At 42.5% G+C, this 13,677-nt stretch overlaps 1 protein-coding gene across 2 annotated transcripts in view; it reads right to left on the reverse strand.

Annotated features, from left to right (window-relative positions):
- The window catches only part of FAM76A (family with sequence similarity 76 member A), a 32,297-nt gene extending 18,882 nt beyond the window's left edge, over positions 1 to 13,415 (reverse strand). For both annotated transcript variants that reach the window (XM_006049668.3, XM_006049667.3), the window contains exons 1-5: positions 13,200 to 13,415; positions 11,850 to 11,914; positions 8,595 to 8,649; positions 7,714 to 7,866; positions 594 to 751 (exon numbers count right to left, since the gene is read on the reverse strand). In XM_006049668.3, coding sequence (XP_006049730.1) covers positions 594 to 751; positions 7,714 to 7,866; positions 8,595 to 8,649; positions 11,850 to 11,914; positions 13,200 to 13,280 — 512 coding nt within the window. In that variant the 5' untranslated portion in view covers positions 13,281 to 13,415. The remainder of the gene's footprint in view (positions 1 to 593; positions 752 to 7,713; positions 7,867 to 8,594; positions 8,650 to 11,849; positions 11,915 to 13,199) is intronic.
- Between the last annotated feature and the right edge of the window lie 262 nt (positions 13,416 to 13,677).

A 13,677-nucleotide genomic window follows, 5' to 3' on the forward strand; every position in this document is an offset into this window, starting at 1 on the left:
ATATGCCAGTTATAAAATTAATCACTATGCACATACCATATAATTTATTTTCACAGCAACTCCATGAGTTAATATTTCCCTCATCTTACAGATGAAAAAAGTTGCCCAAGATCCCATACAGAGAACTTGGCAGACCCAGGATTCAATCCAAAGCCAGAACTCCTAACAACACAACAGATACTCAGAAAGGAAGCTTAAGACAACAATGAAGGGACATCATTTTGACTCGATCTTATAAGGACAAACCTAGAATATCTATCTCCTAGCCAAATATGCATAAGAAAAGTTGCATTTCCTCAGACTGTGGAATGTCTGGTCTTCTAGGGAGATAATCCACTCTTAATGGTGGGGAGAACACCAACTTTTAAGACACAACACAAACCAAGTCAGAAAACCCTAATGCCTTATGGATGTCTCTCTGGCCCTTGGATGATATATGAATTATAAAATACATCAAAGGAGATTCCCTCTGTAGATTAGTAACTAGAGAGAAAATATGAAAATTTAGACAAAATAGTATCTTCCATGTCTACTTGTGTATTACATCTGACCTCCCAGAACCTCTTGTTCTATCTCAAGCATCTTGGGGTTACCTGTTGTAATGGCTGCCGCCACTCAGTCGACTATACTGCTCCTTCTCCTGGTGGCTGGCACGGGAAGAGCTGCTCAGGTGCTTCCTCTGCTCTTTGGTCTTCTGAAGGACCCGTTTGTATGAAAGTGTGCATAGCCAGCATAGCAATTTCCCATCTACCTGAAAGATGAGGAGACAAAGATAAAGAAGGAATGTGCTAGTGCGGAGGCTAAGAACATGGGTATTAGGAGCTAGAACCTCTGGTTAAGTCTGGATCTGCCACTCACAAGCTGTGTGACCTTACGTGTAAGTCACCTGGGCACTACTGGGATCAATTTCTTCATCTATAAAATGAAGGACAATAATATGTACCTCAGAGGGCTGGTGCAAGGATTCAGTGACATAATGGAGGTAAAGCATGGTGCAAGGTACATAAAAACTGCTTAATAAAATATGACCTGGGGACTTCCCTGGTGGTCCAGTGGTGAAGACTCTGTGCTTCCACTGCAGGGGGCATGAACTCAATCCACTGTTGGGGAACAAAGACCCTGCATGCCATGGGGCATGGCCAAATTTTTTTTTAACATGCTAATTATATTTATTTTTTTTATTTTGTTTTTCTTCAACTTAACACACACCAGAGCAAAGTTCCCACAAGAATTTCAAAAGACACAGATATCTCCATAGTTCTCACCAAGGAAAATACAGCAGGGAGAAGATAAAACATAAAATTTGCACTTTAGCTTTCATACCTTATAGATGACTCATAAAGTGGTATGCTGGATATCTTTTCTCAGATGGAAAGGTTTCCAGAAAGACTGATGGGCGAGCAGCTTCCAGGGCCCCAGTCCCTGGAGGTGACTACTATGGCACTTTGTTTGGATCAGAAAAAGGCGATCACTTTGGGCAGCAGCATCTCTACACCTAGGTGCAGAGCACAGAGCCAGGAAAGCAAAATGGGGCTTCCACAGTCCTCTGAAGCTGGGGCGCCTCTGTACCACACTCAGATTGCAAAACTGAGTTTGTGAAGTGGACTAGTACAAGTGGCAGGACAGCAGAGCTATTAGCTCACACTTGGGAGGGAACGTGCTGATATTTTACGGAATTTCAGTTTGGGGCATTTTAGTTTTAGTTTTGGCAGTTTTGTTTTTAGTTTTGTCTTTACTCTAAATTGGGTCTTCTGCCCTATTTTGAACATGGGTAGGTAAGCCGCACCATTATTTATCTGAAGTATTTTTCAATCTTGTTTAAAAGCCTCTTTGCCCCTCACTCTCCTAACCTATTACATTAGCAACTCATTGGTCTGATCTATCCACTTATTTCCAACTCCACTGCTTCCACCCAAGCAAAGCCATTCTTATCTCTCACAACTACAAGACTCACCCAGGGACTTCGCTGGTGGTTCAGTGACAGACTCCACACTCCCAATGCAAGGGGCCCAGATTTGATCTCTGGTCAGGGAACTAGATTCCACATGCCATGACTAACAGTTTGTACGTCTCAATTAAAGACCTGCAGTAACTAAGACTGGGCGTAACCAAATAAATAAATATTTTTTAAAATGACTCACCCAAATGATCTCTCTGTTCTTCTCCCTATCAACCATTTCTACATAGATGCCAGAGGACTTCTTAAATGTAAATCTTATTATAACTCTCACCTTAAAATCATATATTATCATATATAAAAATTGAAATTTTTTACCATGGCTATGTTGACTTAAATGTAGCTCTTACTTGCCTGTATAATCTCATTCCCTTGCTCACTCTGCCTCCTTCTTTTATTTATTTGGCTGCATTGGGTCTTAGTTGTGGCATGTGGGATCTTTGACCTTCACTGCTGCATGCAGGATCTTTGATTTTCTTTGCGGCAGGCACGTGTGATCTAGTTCCCTCACCAGGGATTGAGCCCTGACTCCCGCCCCAGCGTTGGGAGCTCAGAGTCTTAGCCACTGGAATATCAGGGAAGTCCCCCAGGCTCATCACTCTTGCCTCAGGGTCTTTTCATAGCTGGTCTCTCCTCCCAGGATCTTTGCCCTCCAGAGATTCTCACTGCAGCTTCCTTCTCCTCAAGTTTCTGACCTAAAGTTTCAGGTCAGATATGATCTCCCTGCAGGTCCTCCTGAATGCCCCATTGAAACTGGGGCACTCTCTACCAGAGACCCTGTTTCCTTATAGCACTTACATCTAAAACCTGTGTTCACACAACTCCTTGTTTGTTCTCATCCATCTCTTGCATATGTAGATAAAAGCTCTGAGAGAATAAAGTGTCTTCTGCCTAGTTCATTAGTGTATTTCCAATACTCAGAACAGTGTCAGATATGACAAGCATGTAATTATTTGTTAATTAATGCATAAATGAATTTTGAAACCAAACTTCAATGTAGTCCATTTCATGGTTATGGAATGTGGCCTAAAGGCCTGATTTTAAAATACTCTAGGAGACCTTGCCCAGGAAAGAGCTTTCATTGAAGAAGGGTTTGAAAACAAAGCAACTGCATTGAAAGAGAGCATTAAACATGAAAATCAAATACTGAACCACAGGACACCTTATTTCAATCTTCCCTTCACAAATAAAAATAGAAAATTTTAAAAATAGAAAATTACCCTCTGAGAATTAAACTATCATAAAGAAATCATCACAGATAACACTGAGTACGTGCCTGATTCCTTTTGAAGGGGTTTACACCCGATAACTCAACCTTCATAACAATGATGACATCTGATCAGCCTCATTTACAGATGAGGAAACTGAGGAACTGATAGATTAACTTGACCCAAGTCACACAACAAATAAGTGACAGAACAAAGATTTCAACCCAGGCACTCTGTGTCCAGATTATGCATGCTTGCACGGTCAGTCATTCAGACGTGTACAACTCTTTTAGACCCTATGAACTGTAGCATGACAGGTTCCTCTGTCCATGGGAGTCTCCAGGCAAAAAATACTAGAGTGGGTTGTCATTTCTTCTTCTAGGGGATCTTCCCAACCAGGGAGCAAACCCATGTCTCCAGAATTGGCAGGTGGATCCTCTACCACTGAGCCACTTGGGAAGCCCACTGAATCTAAATTATCTACCCTTAATCCCTAAGATTAGTCTTCCTTAAATTTGTAAATAATTGATTGAAGATACCTATAATTATGCAAACTCTGTATAGGAACCTGGAATGTTAGGTCCATGAATCAAGGCAAATTGGAAGTGGTCAAACAGGAGATGGCGAGAGTGAACGTCGACATTCTAGGAATCAGTAAACTAAAATGGACTGGAATGGGTGAATTTAACTCAGATGACCATTATATCTACTACTGTGGGCAGGAATCCCTTAGAAGAAATGGAGCAGCCATCATGGTCAACAAAAGAGTCCGAAATGCAGTACTTGAATGCAATCTCAAAAACGATAGAATGATCTGTTCATTTCCAAGGCAAACTATTCAGTATCACAGTAATCCAAGTCTATGCCCCAACCAGTAACACTGAAGAAGCTGAAGTTGAACGGTTCTATGAAGACCTACAAGACCTTTTAGAACTAACACCCCAAAAAGATGTCCTTTTCATTATAGGGGACTGGAATGCAAAAGTAGGAAGTCAAGAAACACCTGGAGTAACAGGCAAATTTGGCCTTCGAATACGGAATGAAGCAGGGCAAAGGCTAATGGAGTTTTGCCAAAAGAATGCACTGGTCATAGCAAACACCCTCTTCCAACAACACAAGAGAACACTCTACACAGGGACATCACAAGATGGTCAACACCAAAATCAGACTGATTATATTCTTTGCAGCCAAAGATGGAGAAGCTCTATACAGTCAGCAAAAACAAGACCGGGAGCTGACTGTGGCTCAGATCATGAACTCCTTATTGCCAAATTCAGACTTAAATTGAAGAAAGTAGGGAAAACCACTAGACCATTCAAGTATGACCTAAATCAAATCCCTTATGATTATACAGTGGAAGTGAGAAATAGATTTAAGGGCCTAGATCTGATAGATAGAGTGCCTGATGAACTATGGACGGAGGTTCGTGACATTGTACACGAGACAGGGATCAAGACCATCCCCATGGAAAAGAAATGCAAAAAAGCAAAATGGCTGTCTGGGGAGGCCTTACAAATAGCTGTGAAAAGAAGAGAAGCGAAAAGCAAAAGAGAAAAGGAAAGATATAAGCATCTGAATGCAGAGTTCCAAAGAACAGCAAGGAGAGATAAGAAAGCCTTCCTCAGTGATCAATGCAAAGAAATCGAGAAAAACAACAGAATGGGAAAGACTAGAGATCTCGTCAAGAAAATTAGACATACCAAGGGAACATTTCATGCAAAGATGGGCTCGATAAAGGACAGAAATGGTATGGACCTAACACAAGCAGAAGATATTAAGAAGAGATGGCAAGAATACACAGAAGAACTGTACAAAAAAGATCTTCACGACCCAGATAATCACGATGGTGTGATCACTCACCTAGAGCCAGACATTCTGGAATGTGAAGTCAAGCAGGCCTTAGAAAGCATCACTATGAACAAAGCTAGTGGAGGTAATGGAATTCCAGTTGAGCTATTTCAAATCCTGAAAGATGATGCTGTGAAACTGCTGCACTCAATATGCCAGCAAATTTGGAAAACTCAGCAGTGGCCACAGGACTGGAAAAGGTCAGTTTTCATTCCAATCCCAAAGAAAGGCAATGCCAAAGAATGCTTAAACTACCGCACAATTGCACTCATCTCACATGCTAGTAGGAGAAGGCAATGGCACCCCACTCCAGTACTCTTGCCTGGAAAATCCCAGGGACAGAGGAGCCTGGTAGGCTGCAGTCTATGGGGTCACTAGGAGTCGGACACGACTGAGCGACTTCACTTTCACTTTTCACTTTCATGCATTGGAGAAGGAAATGGCAACCCACTTCAGTGTTCTTGCCTGGAGAATCCCAGGGACAGGGGAGCCTGGTGGGCTGCCGTCTCTGGAGTCGCACAGAGTCGGACACGACTGAAGCAACTTAGCAGCAGCAGCAGCAGCACATGCTAGTAAAGTAATGCTCAAAAGTCTCCAAGCCAGGCTTCAACAATACATGAACTGTGAACTTCCAGATGTTCAAGCTGGATTTAGAAAAGGCTGAGGAACCAGAGATCAAATTGCCAACATCTGCTGGATCATCAAAAAAGCAAGAGAGTTCCAGAAAAACATGTATTTCTGCTTTATTGACTATGCCAAAGCCTTTGACTGTGTGGATCACAATAAACTGTGGAAAATTCTGAAACAGATGGGAATACCAGACCACCTGACTTGCCTCTTGAGAAACCTGTATGCAGGTCAGGAAGCAACAGTTAGAACTGGACATGGAACAACATACTGGTTCCAAATAGGAAAAGGAGTACGTCAAGGCTGTATATTGTCACCCTGCTTATTTGACTTCTATGCAGAGTACATCATGAGAAACGCTGGGCTGGGAGAAGCACAGCTGGAATCAAGATTGCCGGGAGAAATATCAATAACCTCAGATATGCAGATGACACCACCCTTATGGCAGAATGTGAAGAACTAAAGAGCCTCTTGATGAAAGTCAAAGAGGAGAGTGAAAAAGTTGGCTTAAAGCTCAACATTCAGAAAACAAAGATCATGGCATCTGGTCCCATCACTTCATGGGAAATAAATGGGGAAACAGTGGAAACTGTGTCCGACTTAATTTTTTGGGGATCCAAAATCATTGCAGATGGTGATTACAGTCATGAAATTAAAAGACGCTTACTCCTTGGAAGGAAAGTTATGACCAAGCTAGACAGCATATTCAAAAGCAGAGACATTACTTTGCCAACAAAGGTCTATCTAGTCAAGGCTATGGTTTTTCCAGTAGTCATGTATGGATATGAGAGTTGGACTGTGAAGAAAGCTGAGCACTGAAGAATTGATGCTTTTGAACTGTGGTGTTGGAGAAGACTCTTCTGAGTCCCTTGGACTGCAAGGAGATCCAACCAGTCCATTCTAAAGGAGATCAGCCCTGGGATTTCTTTGGAAGGACAGATGCTAAAGCTGAAACTCCAGTACTTTGGCCACCTCATGAGAAGACTTGCCTCATTGGAAAAGACACTGATGCTGGGAGGGATTGGAGGCAGGAGGAGAAGGGGACAACAGAGGATGAGATGGCTGGATGGCATCACCGACTCGATGGACGTGAGTTTGAGTGAACTCCGAGAGTTGGTGATGGACAGGGAGGCCTGGAGTGCTGCAATTCATGGGGTCACAAAGAGTCGGACACGACTGAGCGACTGAACTGAACTGAACTACTATGTGTCAGAGTGCTGAGAACACAGCATGAAAACAAGATGGACAAAGAGCTCAAAGTCTGGTGGGGGTAGACAAACATGTAAGCAAATAAAGAAGATAATTTCTCATAATGTTACATGCTATTGAAGACAATAAACAGAGCATACGATAGAGTGACTGAGAGTTAGTAAGGTCTCTGTGAGAAACGGCAACTGAGCTGAGACCTGACATGAGGAACCAGTCATGACACTCTGGAGAAGGCTGTGTATCTAGCATACCCAGCCAGCATGAATGAGACAAGGATGTCTGAAGGACTCAAAGGTGGACAGTGCGGCTGGTCCAAGGGGAAAGGGGGGAGAGTAATGGATGATGAGACAGAGTCAGGTATGGGCCTTGCAGGTGATGGAAGGAGTTTGTGGTTTATCCTAAGTGCAACTGGAAGCCACTGGAGGGTTTTAAACAGACCAAATGTATGCCATTTTAATTCCACCAAGGTACCACCATTCCACATAGAGCTTTATCTGTATCATCTTCTTGTGATCTTTAACTTCAACAGAGAGAAACATTTGAAGAGCCAGACTGTAAAGTTGGTAATACACTTACCTTGCTTAAGTCCTAATCTCTACAGAGTTTTGTATAATTTTGCCAATCACTATTTCACTTATAAGGGATATTGATCACTGTTATTGATATTCTCATGAAACACTAGCTAAATGTTAGAATATAAAGGTCCACATTTTATAAGTGAAGAAAACAAAGCTGAAAAGCTTCTTCAAGGTCAATAACAATTTGGAGAGGAACTGAGAAATCAGTCTCTGTTACATGTCTTTTTAACACAGTTGGCCCATCTTAATTTCTCTGAAAGAAAAAAAGAAGAACACCGAGACTTACCTTCTTTCTATCATCTTTCCTGTCAAATGCACACTGCTGTTTGCACTGTTCACAAGAATACGGTGGTCCGTACTTCTTCTCTGAATTTGTGCAACGCTGACACTTGTTGCCAATAAAAGCTGCAATTATGTTGCAATACTGACAAGGTTTGGGCTTTAACAGAAAAAAAAAGGTGTCAAGTAAGTATATTATAAAATACCAGTGCTTTTTTTAACCCAATGATTTCTATTATACACATTCACTAATCAATGCAAAAATGCATTCCTAACTTTATAAATTTCCTTTTACATTGATCAAAGAAAGCCCAATTCCTCATACCATGTAAAGTGTTTTTATGCACAGGACCTATTAATTTTTAAATAAATAACAAAATCCCATTAGCATATATGCTGGGACTTCTCTAACAAATTCAACAGAACTAGCTCTTTGGAGAAACCAGCAAGTGCTTCCAAATTTCTGAAAAGGCCTCTTTGCCATTATCAGTGTATAAACATGTTGGGAGAATGCCTGCAAGAACACAGTATGCTGAACCCTAACACCGGAAAAAAAAAATTATTCATCAAAATGAAAAGTCAACTATTACCAAGCCAAGAGCTCACACCATAGGATACATCTTTCCCCTTCTCTTTACATACTGGTTACTGAAGCTTCTCCAGGAAAATTATATCACAAACCCGTCATAGTGACTACAAACACAGAACTTATTAATACTAAGTATTAGCTAACTTTGAAAGATAAATACTAGATACATTTTTCTGAGAACATTTTTACATAACTAGGTCTTCTAATTTAAAAAACTGTAATTATATTAACAGTTCGCAGAAGGTAAGGTCCCAAGAGACCAGACTACTCACTGTTAGGTATGGAGAAACCCTACTTACCGTTCCATACAACTGCACGTTCTGAGCACATTTCTTGCATATAGTATTAGTTTTACTGTTAAGGAAGAAAGAGACACAAGGCTTTGTAACGAAAAAAAGTCATTTTACATAGAACATCTCAAAAGAGACTCTTCCTTAACTCCAAGGAATTTTTTTCATTACTAAGTGCCAAGGTGAAAAACGGTTTGGATATTAGATTAATTGAAGGTTGAGTTATCTGGCCATGAACTTTTAATTATTTCGTAGTTTTAGCTCAAATAAAACGAGGCTTTGGTTTAAGTGGAGAGTGAGCTGTTTCTGATTATGAAATTTCCAAGTATCACCAAGTAAAATTATCAGATATGGAGAGGACAATCCAAAGAAATATTATGTCAGATGAAAAATGTACTCAGGAAAGAAATTAATCCTCCTTAATTCAGATGACCAGGTGAGAAATTTGAGATGAGGAATAAAGTATTTGTGTTTGGGGTATGAACTCAGAAATTCTATTCATGTTGACCTTACTCTGTCTACATTCTCCTTTGTAAGCAAAAGTATATGAAAATCCCAGATGTGGGGAAATAGATGCAAACATTAAATATTTTTTCAATATTTCAAGTACTCCAGGAGCTAAGCACTGACAAAAATAAACACACCCTTTCCCTTGTGAGGGGTCTTCCCTTGTAGCTCAGTGAAGATCCAGGTCACAGTATTTCCAACTTGCCTAAACTGATAAACTGCCCTGGGGAAAGGAAATCATCTTCAAATAAAGTCTAACCCTTCCCACAGTGAGGTGCAAACAAACACCTGATGTTTAAGAACAGTTTAAACAATATTTGAGGGCAAAAACAAAATCACATAAAAATCCAGTATATTCACTACTTTGCTTTTTTTTCCCCCTACAATTCCTATCAAAGTGACTACAAAGTTAAAAACCAGAAGACATACCTTAAAGTAGAAAACATTAAATTAAAATGAGATATTCAAACAAAATATTTCCCAGGGCAATTTTCTGCCATTTAAAAAAGGCAGTTCAGGGACTTCCCTGATGGTCCAGTGGGTTCAAAAAAAAAAAAAAAAAGCCAGTTCAGGAAGTGAAGTATATTGAAAAAGACCTCTAGAAAGAGGATTAGCATCAGTGCTGCTGTGATGTTGAACATTTGGGTTTATCTTAGATTTATTACTCAAGGAATGGAACACATATATCAATATATATAAATGTTCTTGACCCCTCAAAAAAAATGCAAAAAAAAACTATTACTATAATCCATCTTGAATTAATTTTTATGTATGGTATGAATTAAGGGTTAAACTTCGTATCTCACCCTACACACAAAAACTAATTCAAAAGGGAATCACAGGCCTAATGTAAGAGCCAAAATATAAAGCTTCTAGAGCATATTCTATGTTTCCATTTATATGAAGTTCTTGAACAGGTAAAACTAATCTACGGTAGAAAGGAAAATCAGAACAGTAGTTGCTTGGAAAAAAGCAAGGAGGGTGGGGACTGACTAGGTTGGAGTTATAATCTCTGGGGTGACAGTAATGTTTTATATTTTGATGGGGTTTGGGGTAAAACAGATGTATACTGTTTCTAAAACTCATCGAATGATGCAAATAAGATGTAAGCATTTCACTGTGTGCAGATTTTACCTCTAAAAACATTTTAAAACCATAAACAAATATTGAACTCTAGTTAATGATATGCATGCTGAAGTGTTTAGGGTCAAGTACACTAATGTTCACAATTTTAAACTGCATCACAAATAAGATGGATCAATATACTGATGGACAGAGAGATGAACAGATGCAAATATAGTAAACTAAACATAAAGCAGAGACATTACTTTGCCAACAAAAGTCCGTCTAGTCAAGGCTATGGTTTTTCCAGTAGTCATGTATGGATGTGAGAGTTGGACTGTGAAGAAAGCTGAGTGCCGAAGAATTGATGCTTGTGAACTGTGGTGTTGGAGAAGACTCTTGAGAGTCCCTTGGACTGCAAGGAGATCCAGCCAGTCCATCCTAAAGGAGATCAGCCCTGGGTGTTCTTTGGAAGGAATGATGCTAAAGCTGAAACTCCAGTACTTTGGCCACCTCATGCGAAGAGTTGACTCATTGGAAAAGACTCTGACACTAGGAGGGATTGGGGGCAGGAGGAAAAGGGGACAACAGAGGATGAGATGGCTGGATGGCATCACTGACTCAATGGACATGAGTTTGAGTAAACTCTGGGAGTTGGTGATGGACAGGGAGGCCTGGCGTGCTGCGATTCATGGGGTCGCAAAGAGTTGGACACGACTGAGCGACTGAGATGAACTGAAACGTAAATTGTAGAATTTAAGTAGTGTGTAGATTGAGTGTTTACAGTCTAGTGTTTTTCTGGTTTTTGTTTGAAAATACACATAACAAAATGTCAGGGGAAATAGTCCCAAAATTGAAATGACGCTGACTAAAATCAGGCTTCTAGGTCTGTGTATCAGAGAAGGCGATGGCACCCCACTCCAGTACTCTTGCCTGGAAAATCCCATGGATGGAGGAGCCTGGTAGGCTGCAGTCCATGGGGTCGAGAAGAGTCAGACACGTCTGAGCGACTTCACTTTCACTTTTCACTTTTATGCACTGGAGAAGGAAACGGCAACCCACTCCAGTGTTCTTAAATGGAGAATCCCAGGGACGGCGGGGCCTGGTAGGCTGCCATCTATGGGGCTGCACAGAGTCGGACACGACTGAAGCGACTTAGCAGCAGCAGCAGGTCCGTGTATGAGCTAGCAAGTAAGACCCCATCCTGCTTAAGGTAATATTACCTACAGCCACAGCTCCACAAAAAAGTTGAACTTGCTATACCACTAAACCACTCTGCTACCATTAAAAAGTCCCCCATAGATGTGTGCTTCATTCACATCCAGGTATTTTTCACACGTCTCAAAATGAGATTCACACGAGGTAAGTGTAAAGGCAAGTGAGTTTTTTCAAATGTGACTAGGGCTAACAAACCCTTTATCAGGATTGTCACATTTCCAAAAGTATCTTCTTTCAGCTTATAATTTCTTCAAACTCTATGTATAAACATACTAGAACACAAGACTCATGTTTTCTGTTGTGGGGTTGCTTTCTTAGTGTCAAAAATATCAAAACCACAATATAAAATTATCAAGGTGTGAAAAATAAGTAAGTAATTTGTAAGCAATTAATGAATAACTAGAGAACAACATGTATTTTACATCCATTGTGTTATAACCGGAAATGGCAGCGCCTGTGTATAACGCAGTTGATTACCTCTCTTGCTGGTATTCAGTCCTACAGTAGGTGCACTTCACAACAGGGTGTGCAATCCGACATTCCTGAAATGAAACGAGGATATGACTTTAACAGGCAGTCAGAAATGGAAACAGTCTTCAGTAGGAGGCAGAAGACGGGAGTACTATTCCAAGCACAAGCACTGTGCTTGACTGAGTCACTAACTTTCTGGGACTAATTTTTTTCGTCTGTAATACTGGCATTACCACCCTGCATTGATGTGGGAGTTAAGTAAGAATTTATATGGAACTAGTCATAAATTGTAAAACAAAGGTATGAATAAGCCTCAGACATAAGGAATAAAAAGCCCTGAATTCTAGTCCGGTTCTGCCTCTGCCACTGTGTGATTTTTCAGCAGGTTCATTTGTGAAATCAAAGTACTGGATAAAAATTATTGCTTACATACATAAAACTCCCTTAAAATCCAATACACACGTACACACAAATATATATTTAAGGCCAAAAAGGCACTCAACTATTTGATTTTTGAGATCTCTCATACCTAGTTAACAAAAAGTGTCAAATTTATGGCCATTTGAGGCCATAACGATTGCCTCAACACAATTATGAGTTATCCATAATAGAGACACAAACTCTGGATTAATCTGGAGATATCTCGACATCACTCTACACTCGGCTTAGTGACTTTTAACTGTCACCTCACAGCACTTCTATTCATTTAAATAGGCAAAGAAAGATGAAGCAACTTAAACGAAAAAGAGAACTTGGACCTTCAAGGGTAAAAACTGAACAGCAGCTGGTTAGGGGGAGGACCGAAGGTCACTAACTAGACGTTGAAAAAATCATCCTTTTGCTTCATGCGCTTGATTGCGGGGCTTTATTACGAAGCCTGTATACCTCCGACTCTGAAACTGACTGAAAAGTGCCCGTGAGGCGCTCGAGTTCGAGGCAATCCTCCCAGGCAGCACCCGACTCCGGAGTTTAGTACCAGGTGGGGTAGGAGGTCCCTAAGTCTGAAGCCCATCAGATCTCGGCGGGGGTTGGGAGAAGCCAGCCCAAGAGGAATCTCCGGCGCCGCTGGTCCAGGGCGAGCCGGGGACCAGGTGTCCCCTCCCCCGACCTCACGGGGTCCGAGAACAATCCCTCACGGTTGCTAAGCACCCGGACACGCCGGCCGCAGGGACCTGCACGGGGCCTGGGTCTCCCCCACGTGCCCCGCCGGCTCCCGGCGGGGCGGGTGCGGCTCCTCAGCTAGGCGGGCCTGCCACGCCCTGCCCAGGGGACCCCGCCGGGCGTCCCCGCAGAACCGGGAGGTCCGGGCCGCGCCTCGAGCGTCCCAGTTCCCGGCCGCCGCCCCAGCCCGCGCACCTTGCACAGCTGCTGCCCCTGAGACAGCGCCTCGAAGGGGAAGCGCTGGTGGCACTTGGTGCAGGCGTAGAGCGCCGCCATGTCCGGCCCGGGCCGTGCTCACCGCCCCGCCGGCCCGGCCCGCCGCTTTATCTGACAGTCTGAGGCACAACCTGGCGGTGGCAGGCTGCGGGCTGCGGCAGGCAGGCGGGCCCTCGGGTGCGAGCGGACCGGGGCGGGGGGGGGGGGGGGGGAGAAGGGGGGGGGGGGCGCGGCAGCGCTAGATGCCCGTTCACTGGTTCATTTCGACGTCTATCAAGGGGAAAGGGACGGAACACAGAGCTTCTTAGGACTCTGATTCGGTCTGGACCGGAGTACGCCACTTATGACGCGCGCGGCCTCGATTATGTAAAGCGCAGTCACGCGGGGGCGCCGCTGGGAGGGACGGTCTCCCGCCCGGGACCTAGGAAGCGCCTAGGCTCCTCCCACTTCTCTCTCG

This window comes from Bubalus bubalis, chromosome 2 (genome assembly GCF_019923935.1).
Source record: "Bubalus bubalis isolate 160015118507 breed Murrah chromosome 2, NDDB_SH_1, whole genome shotgun sequence".
NCBI lineage: Eukaryota > Metazoa > Chordata > Mammalia > Artiodactyla > Bovidae > Bubalus > Bubalus bubalis.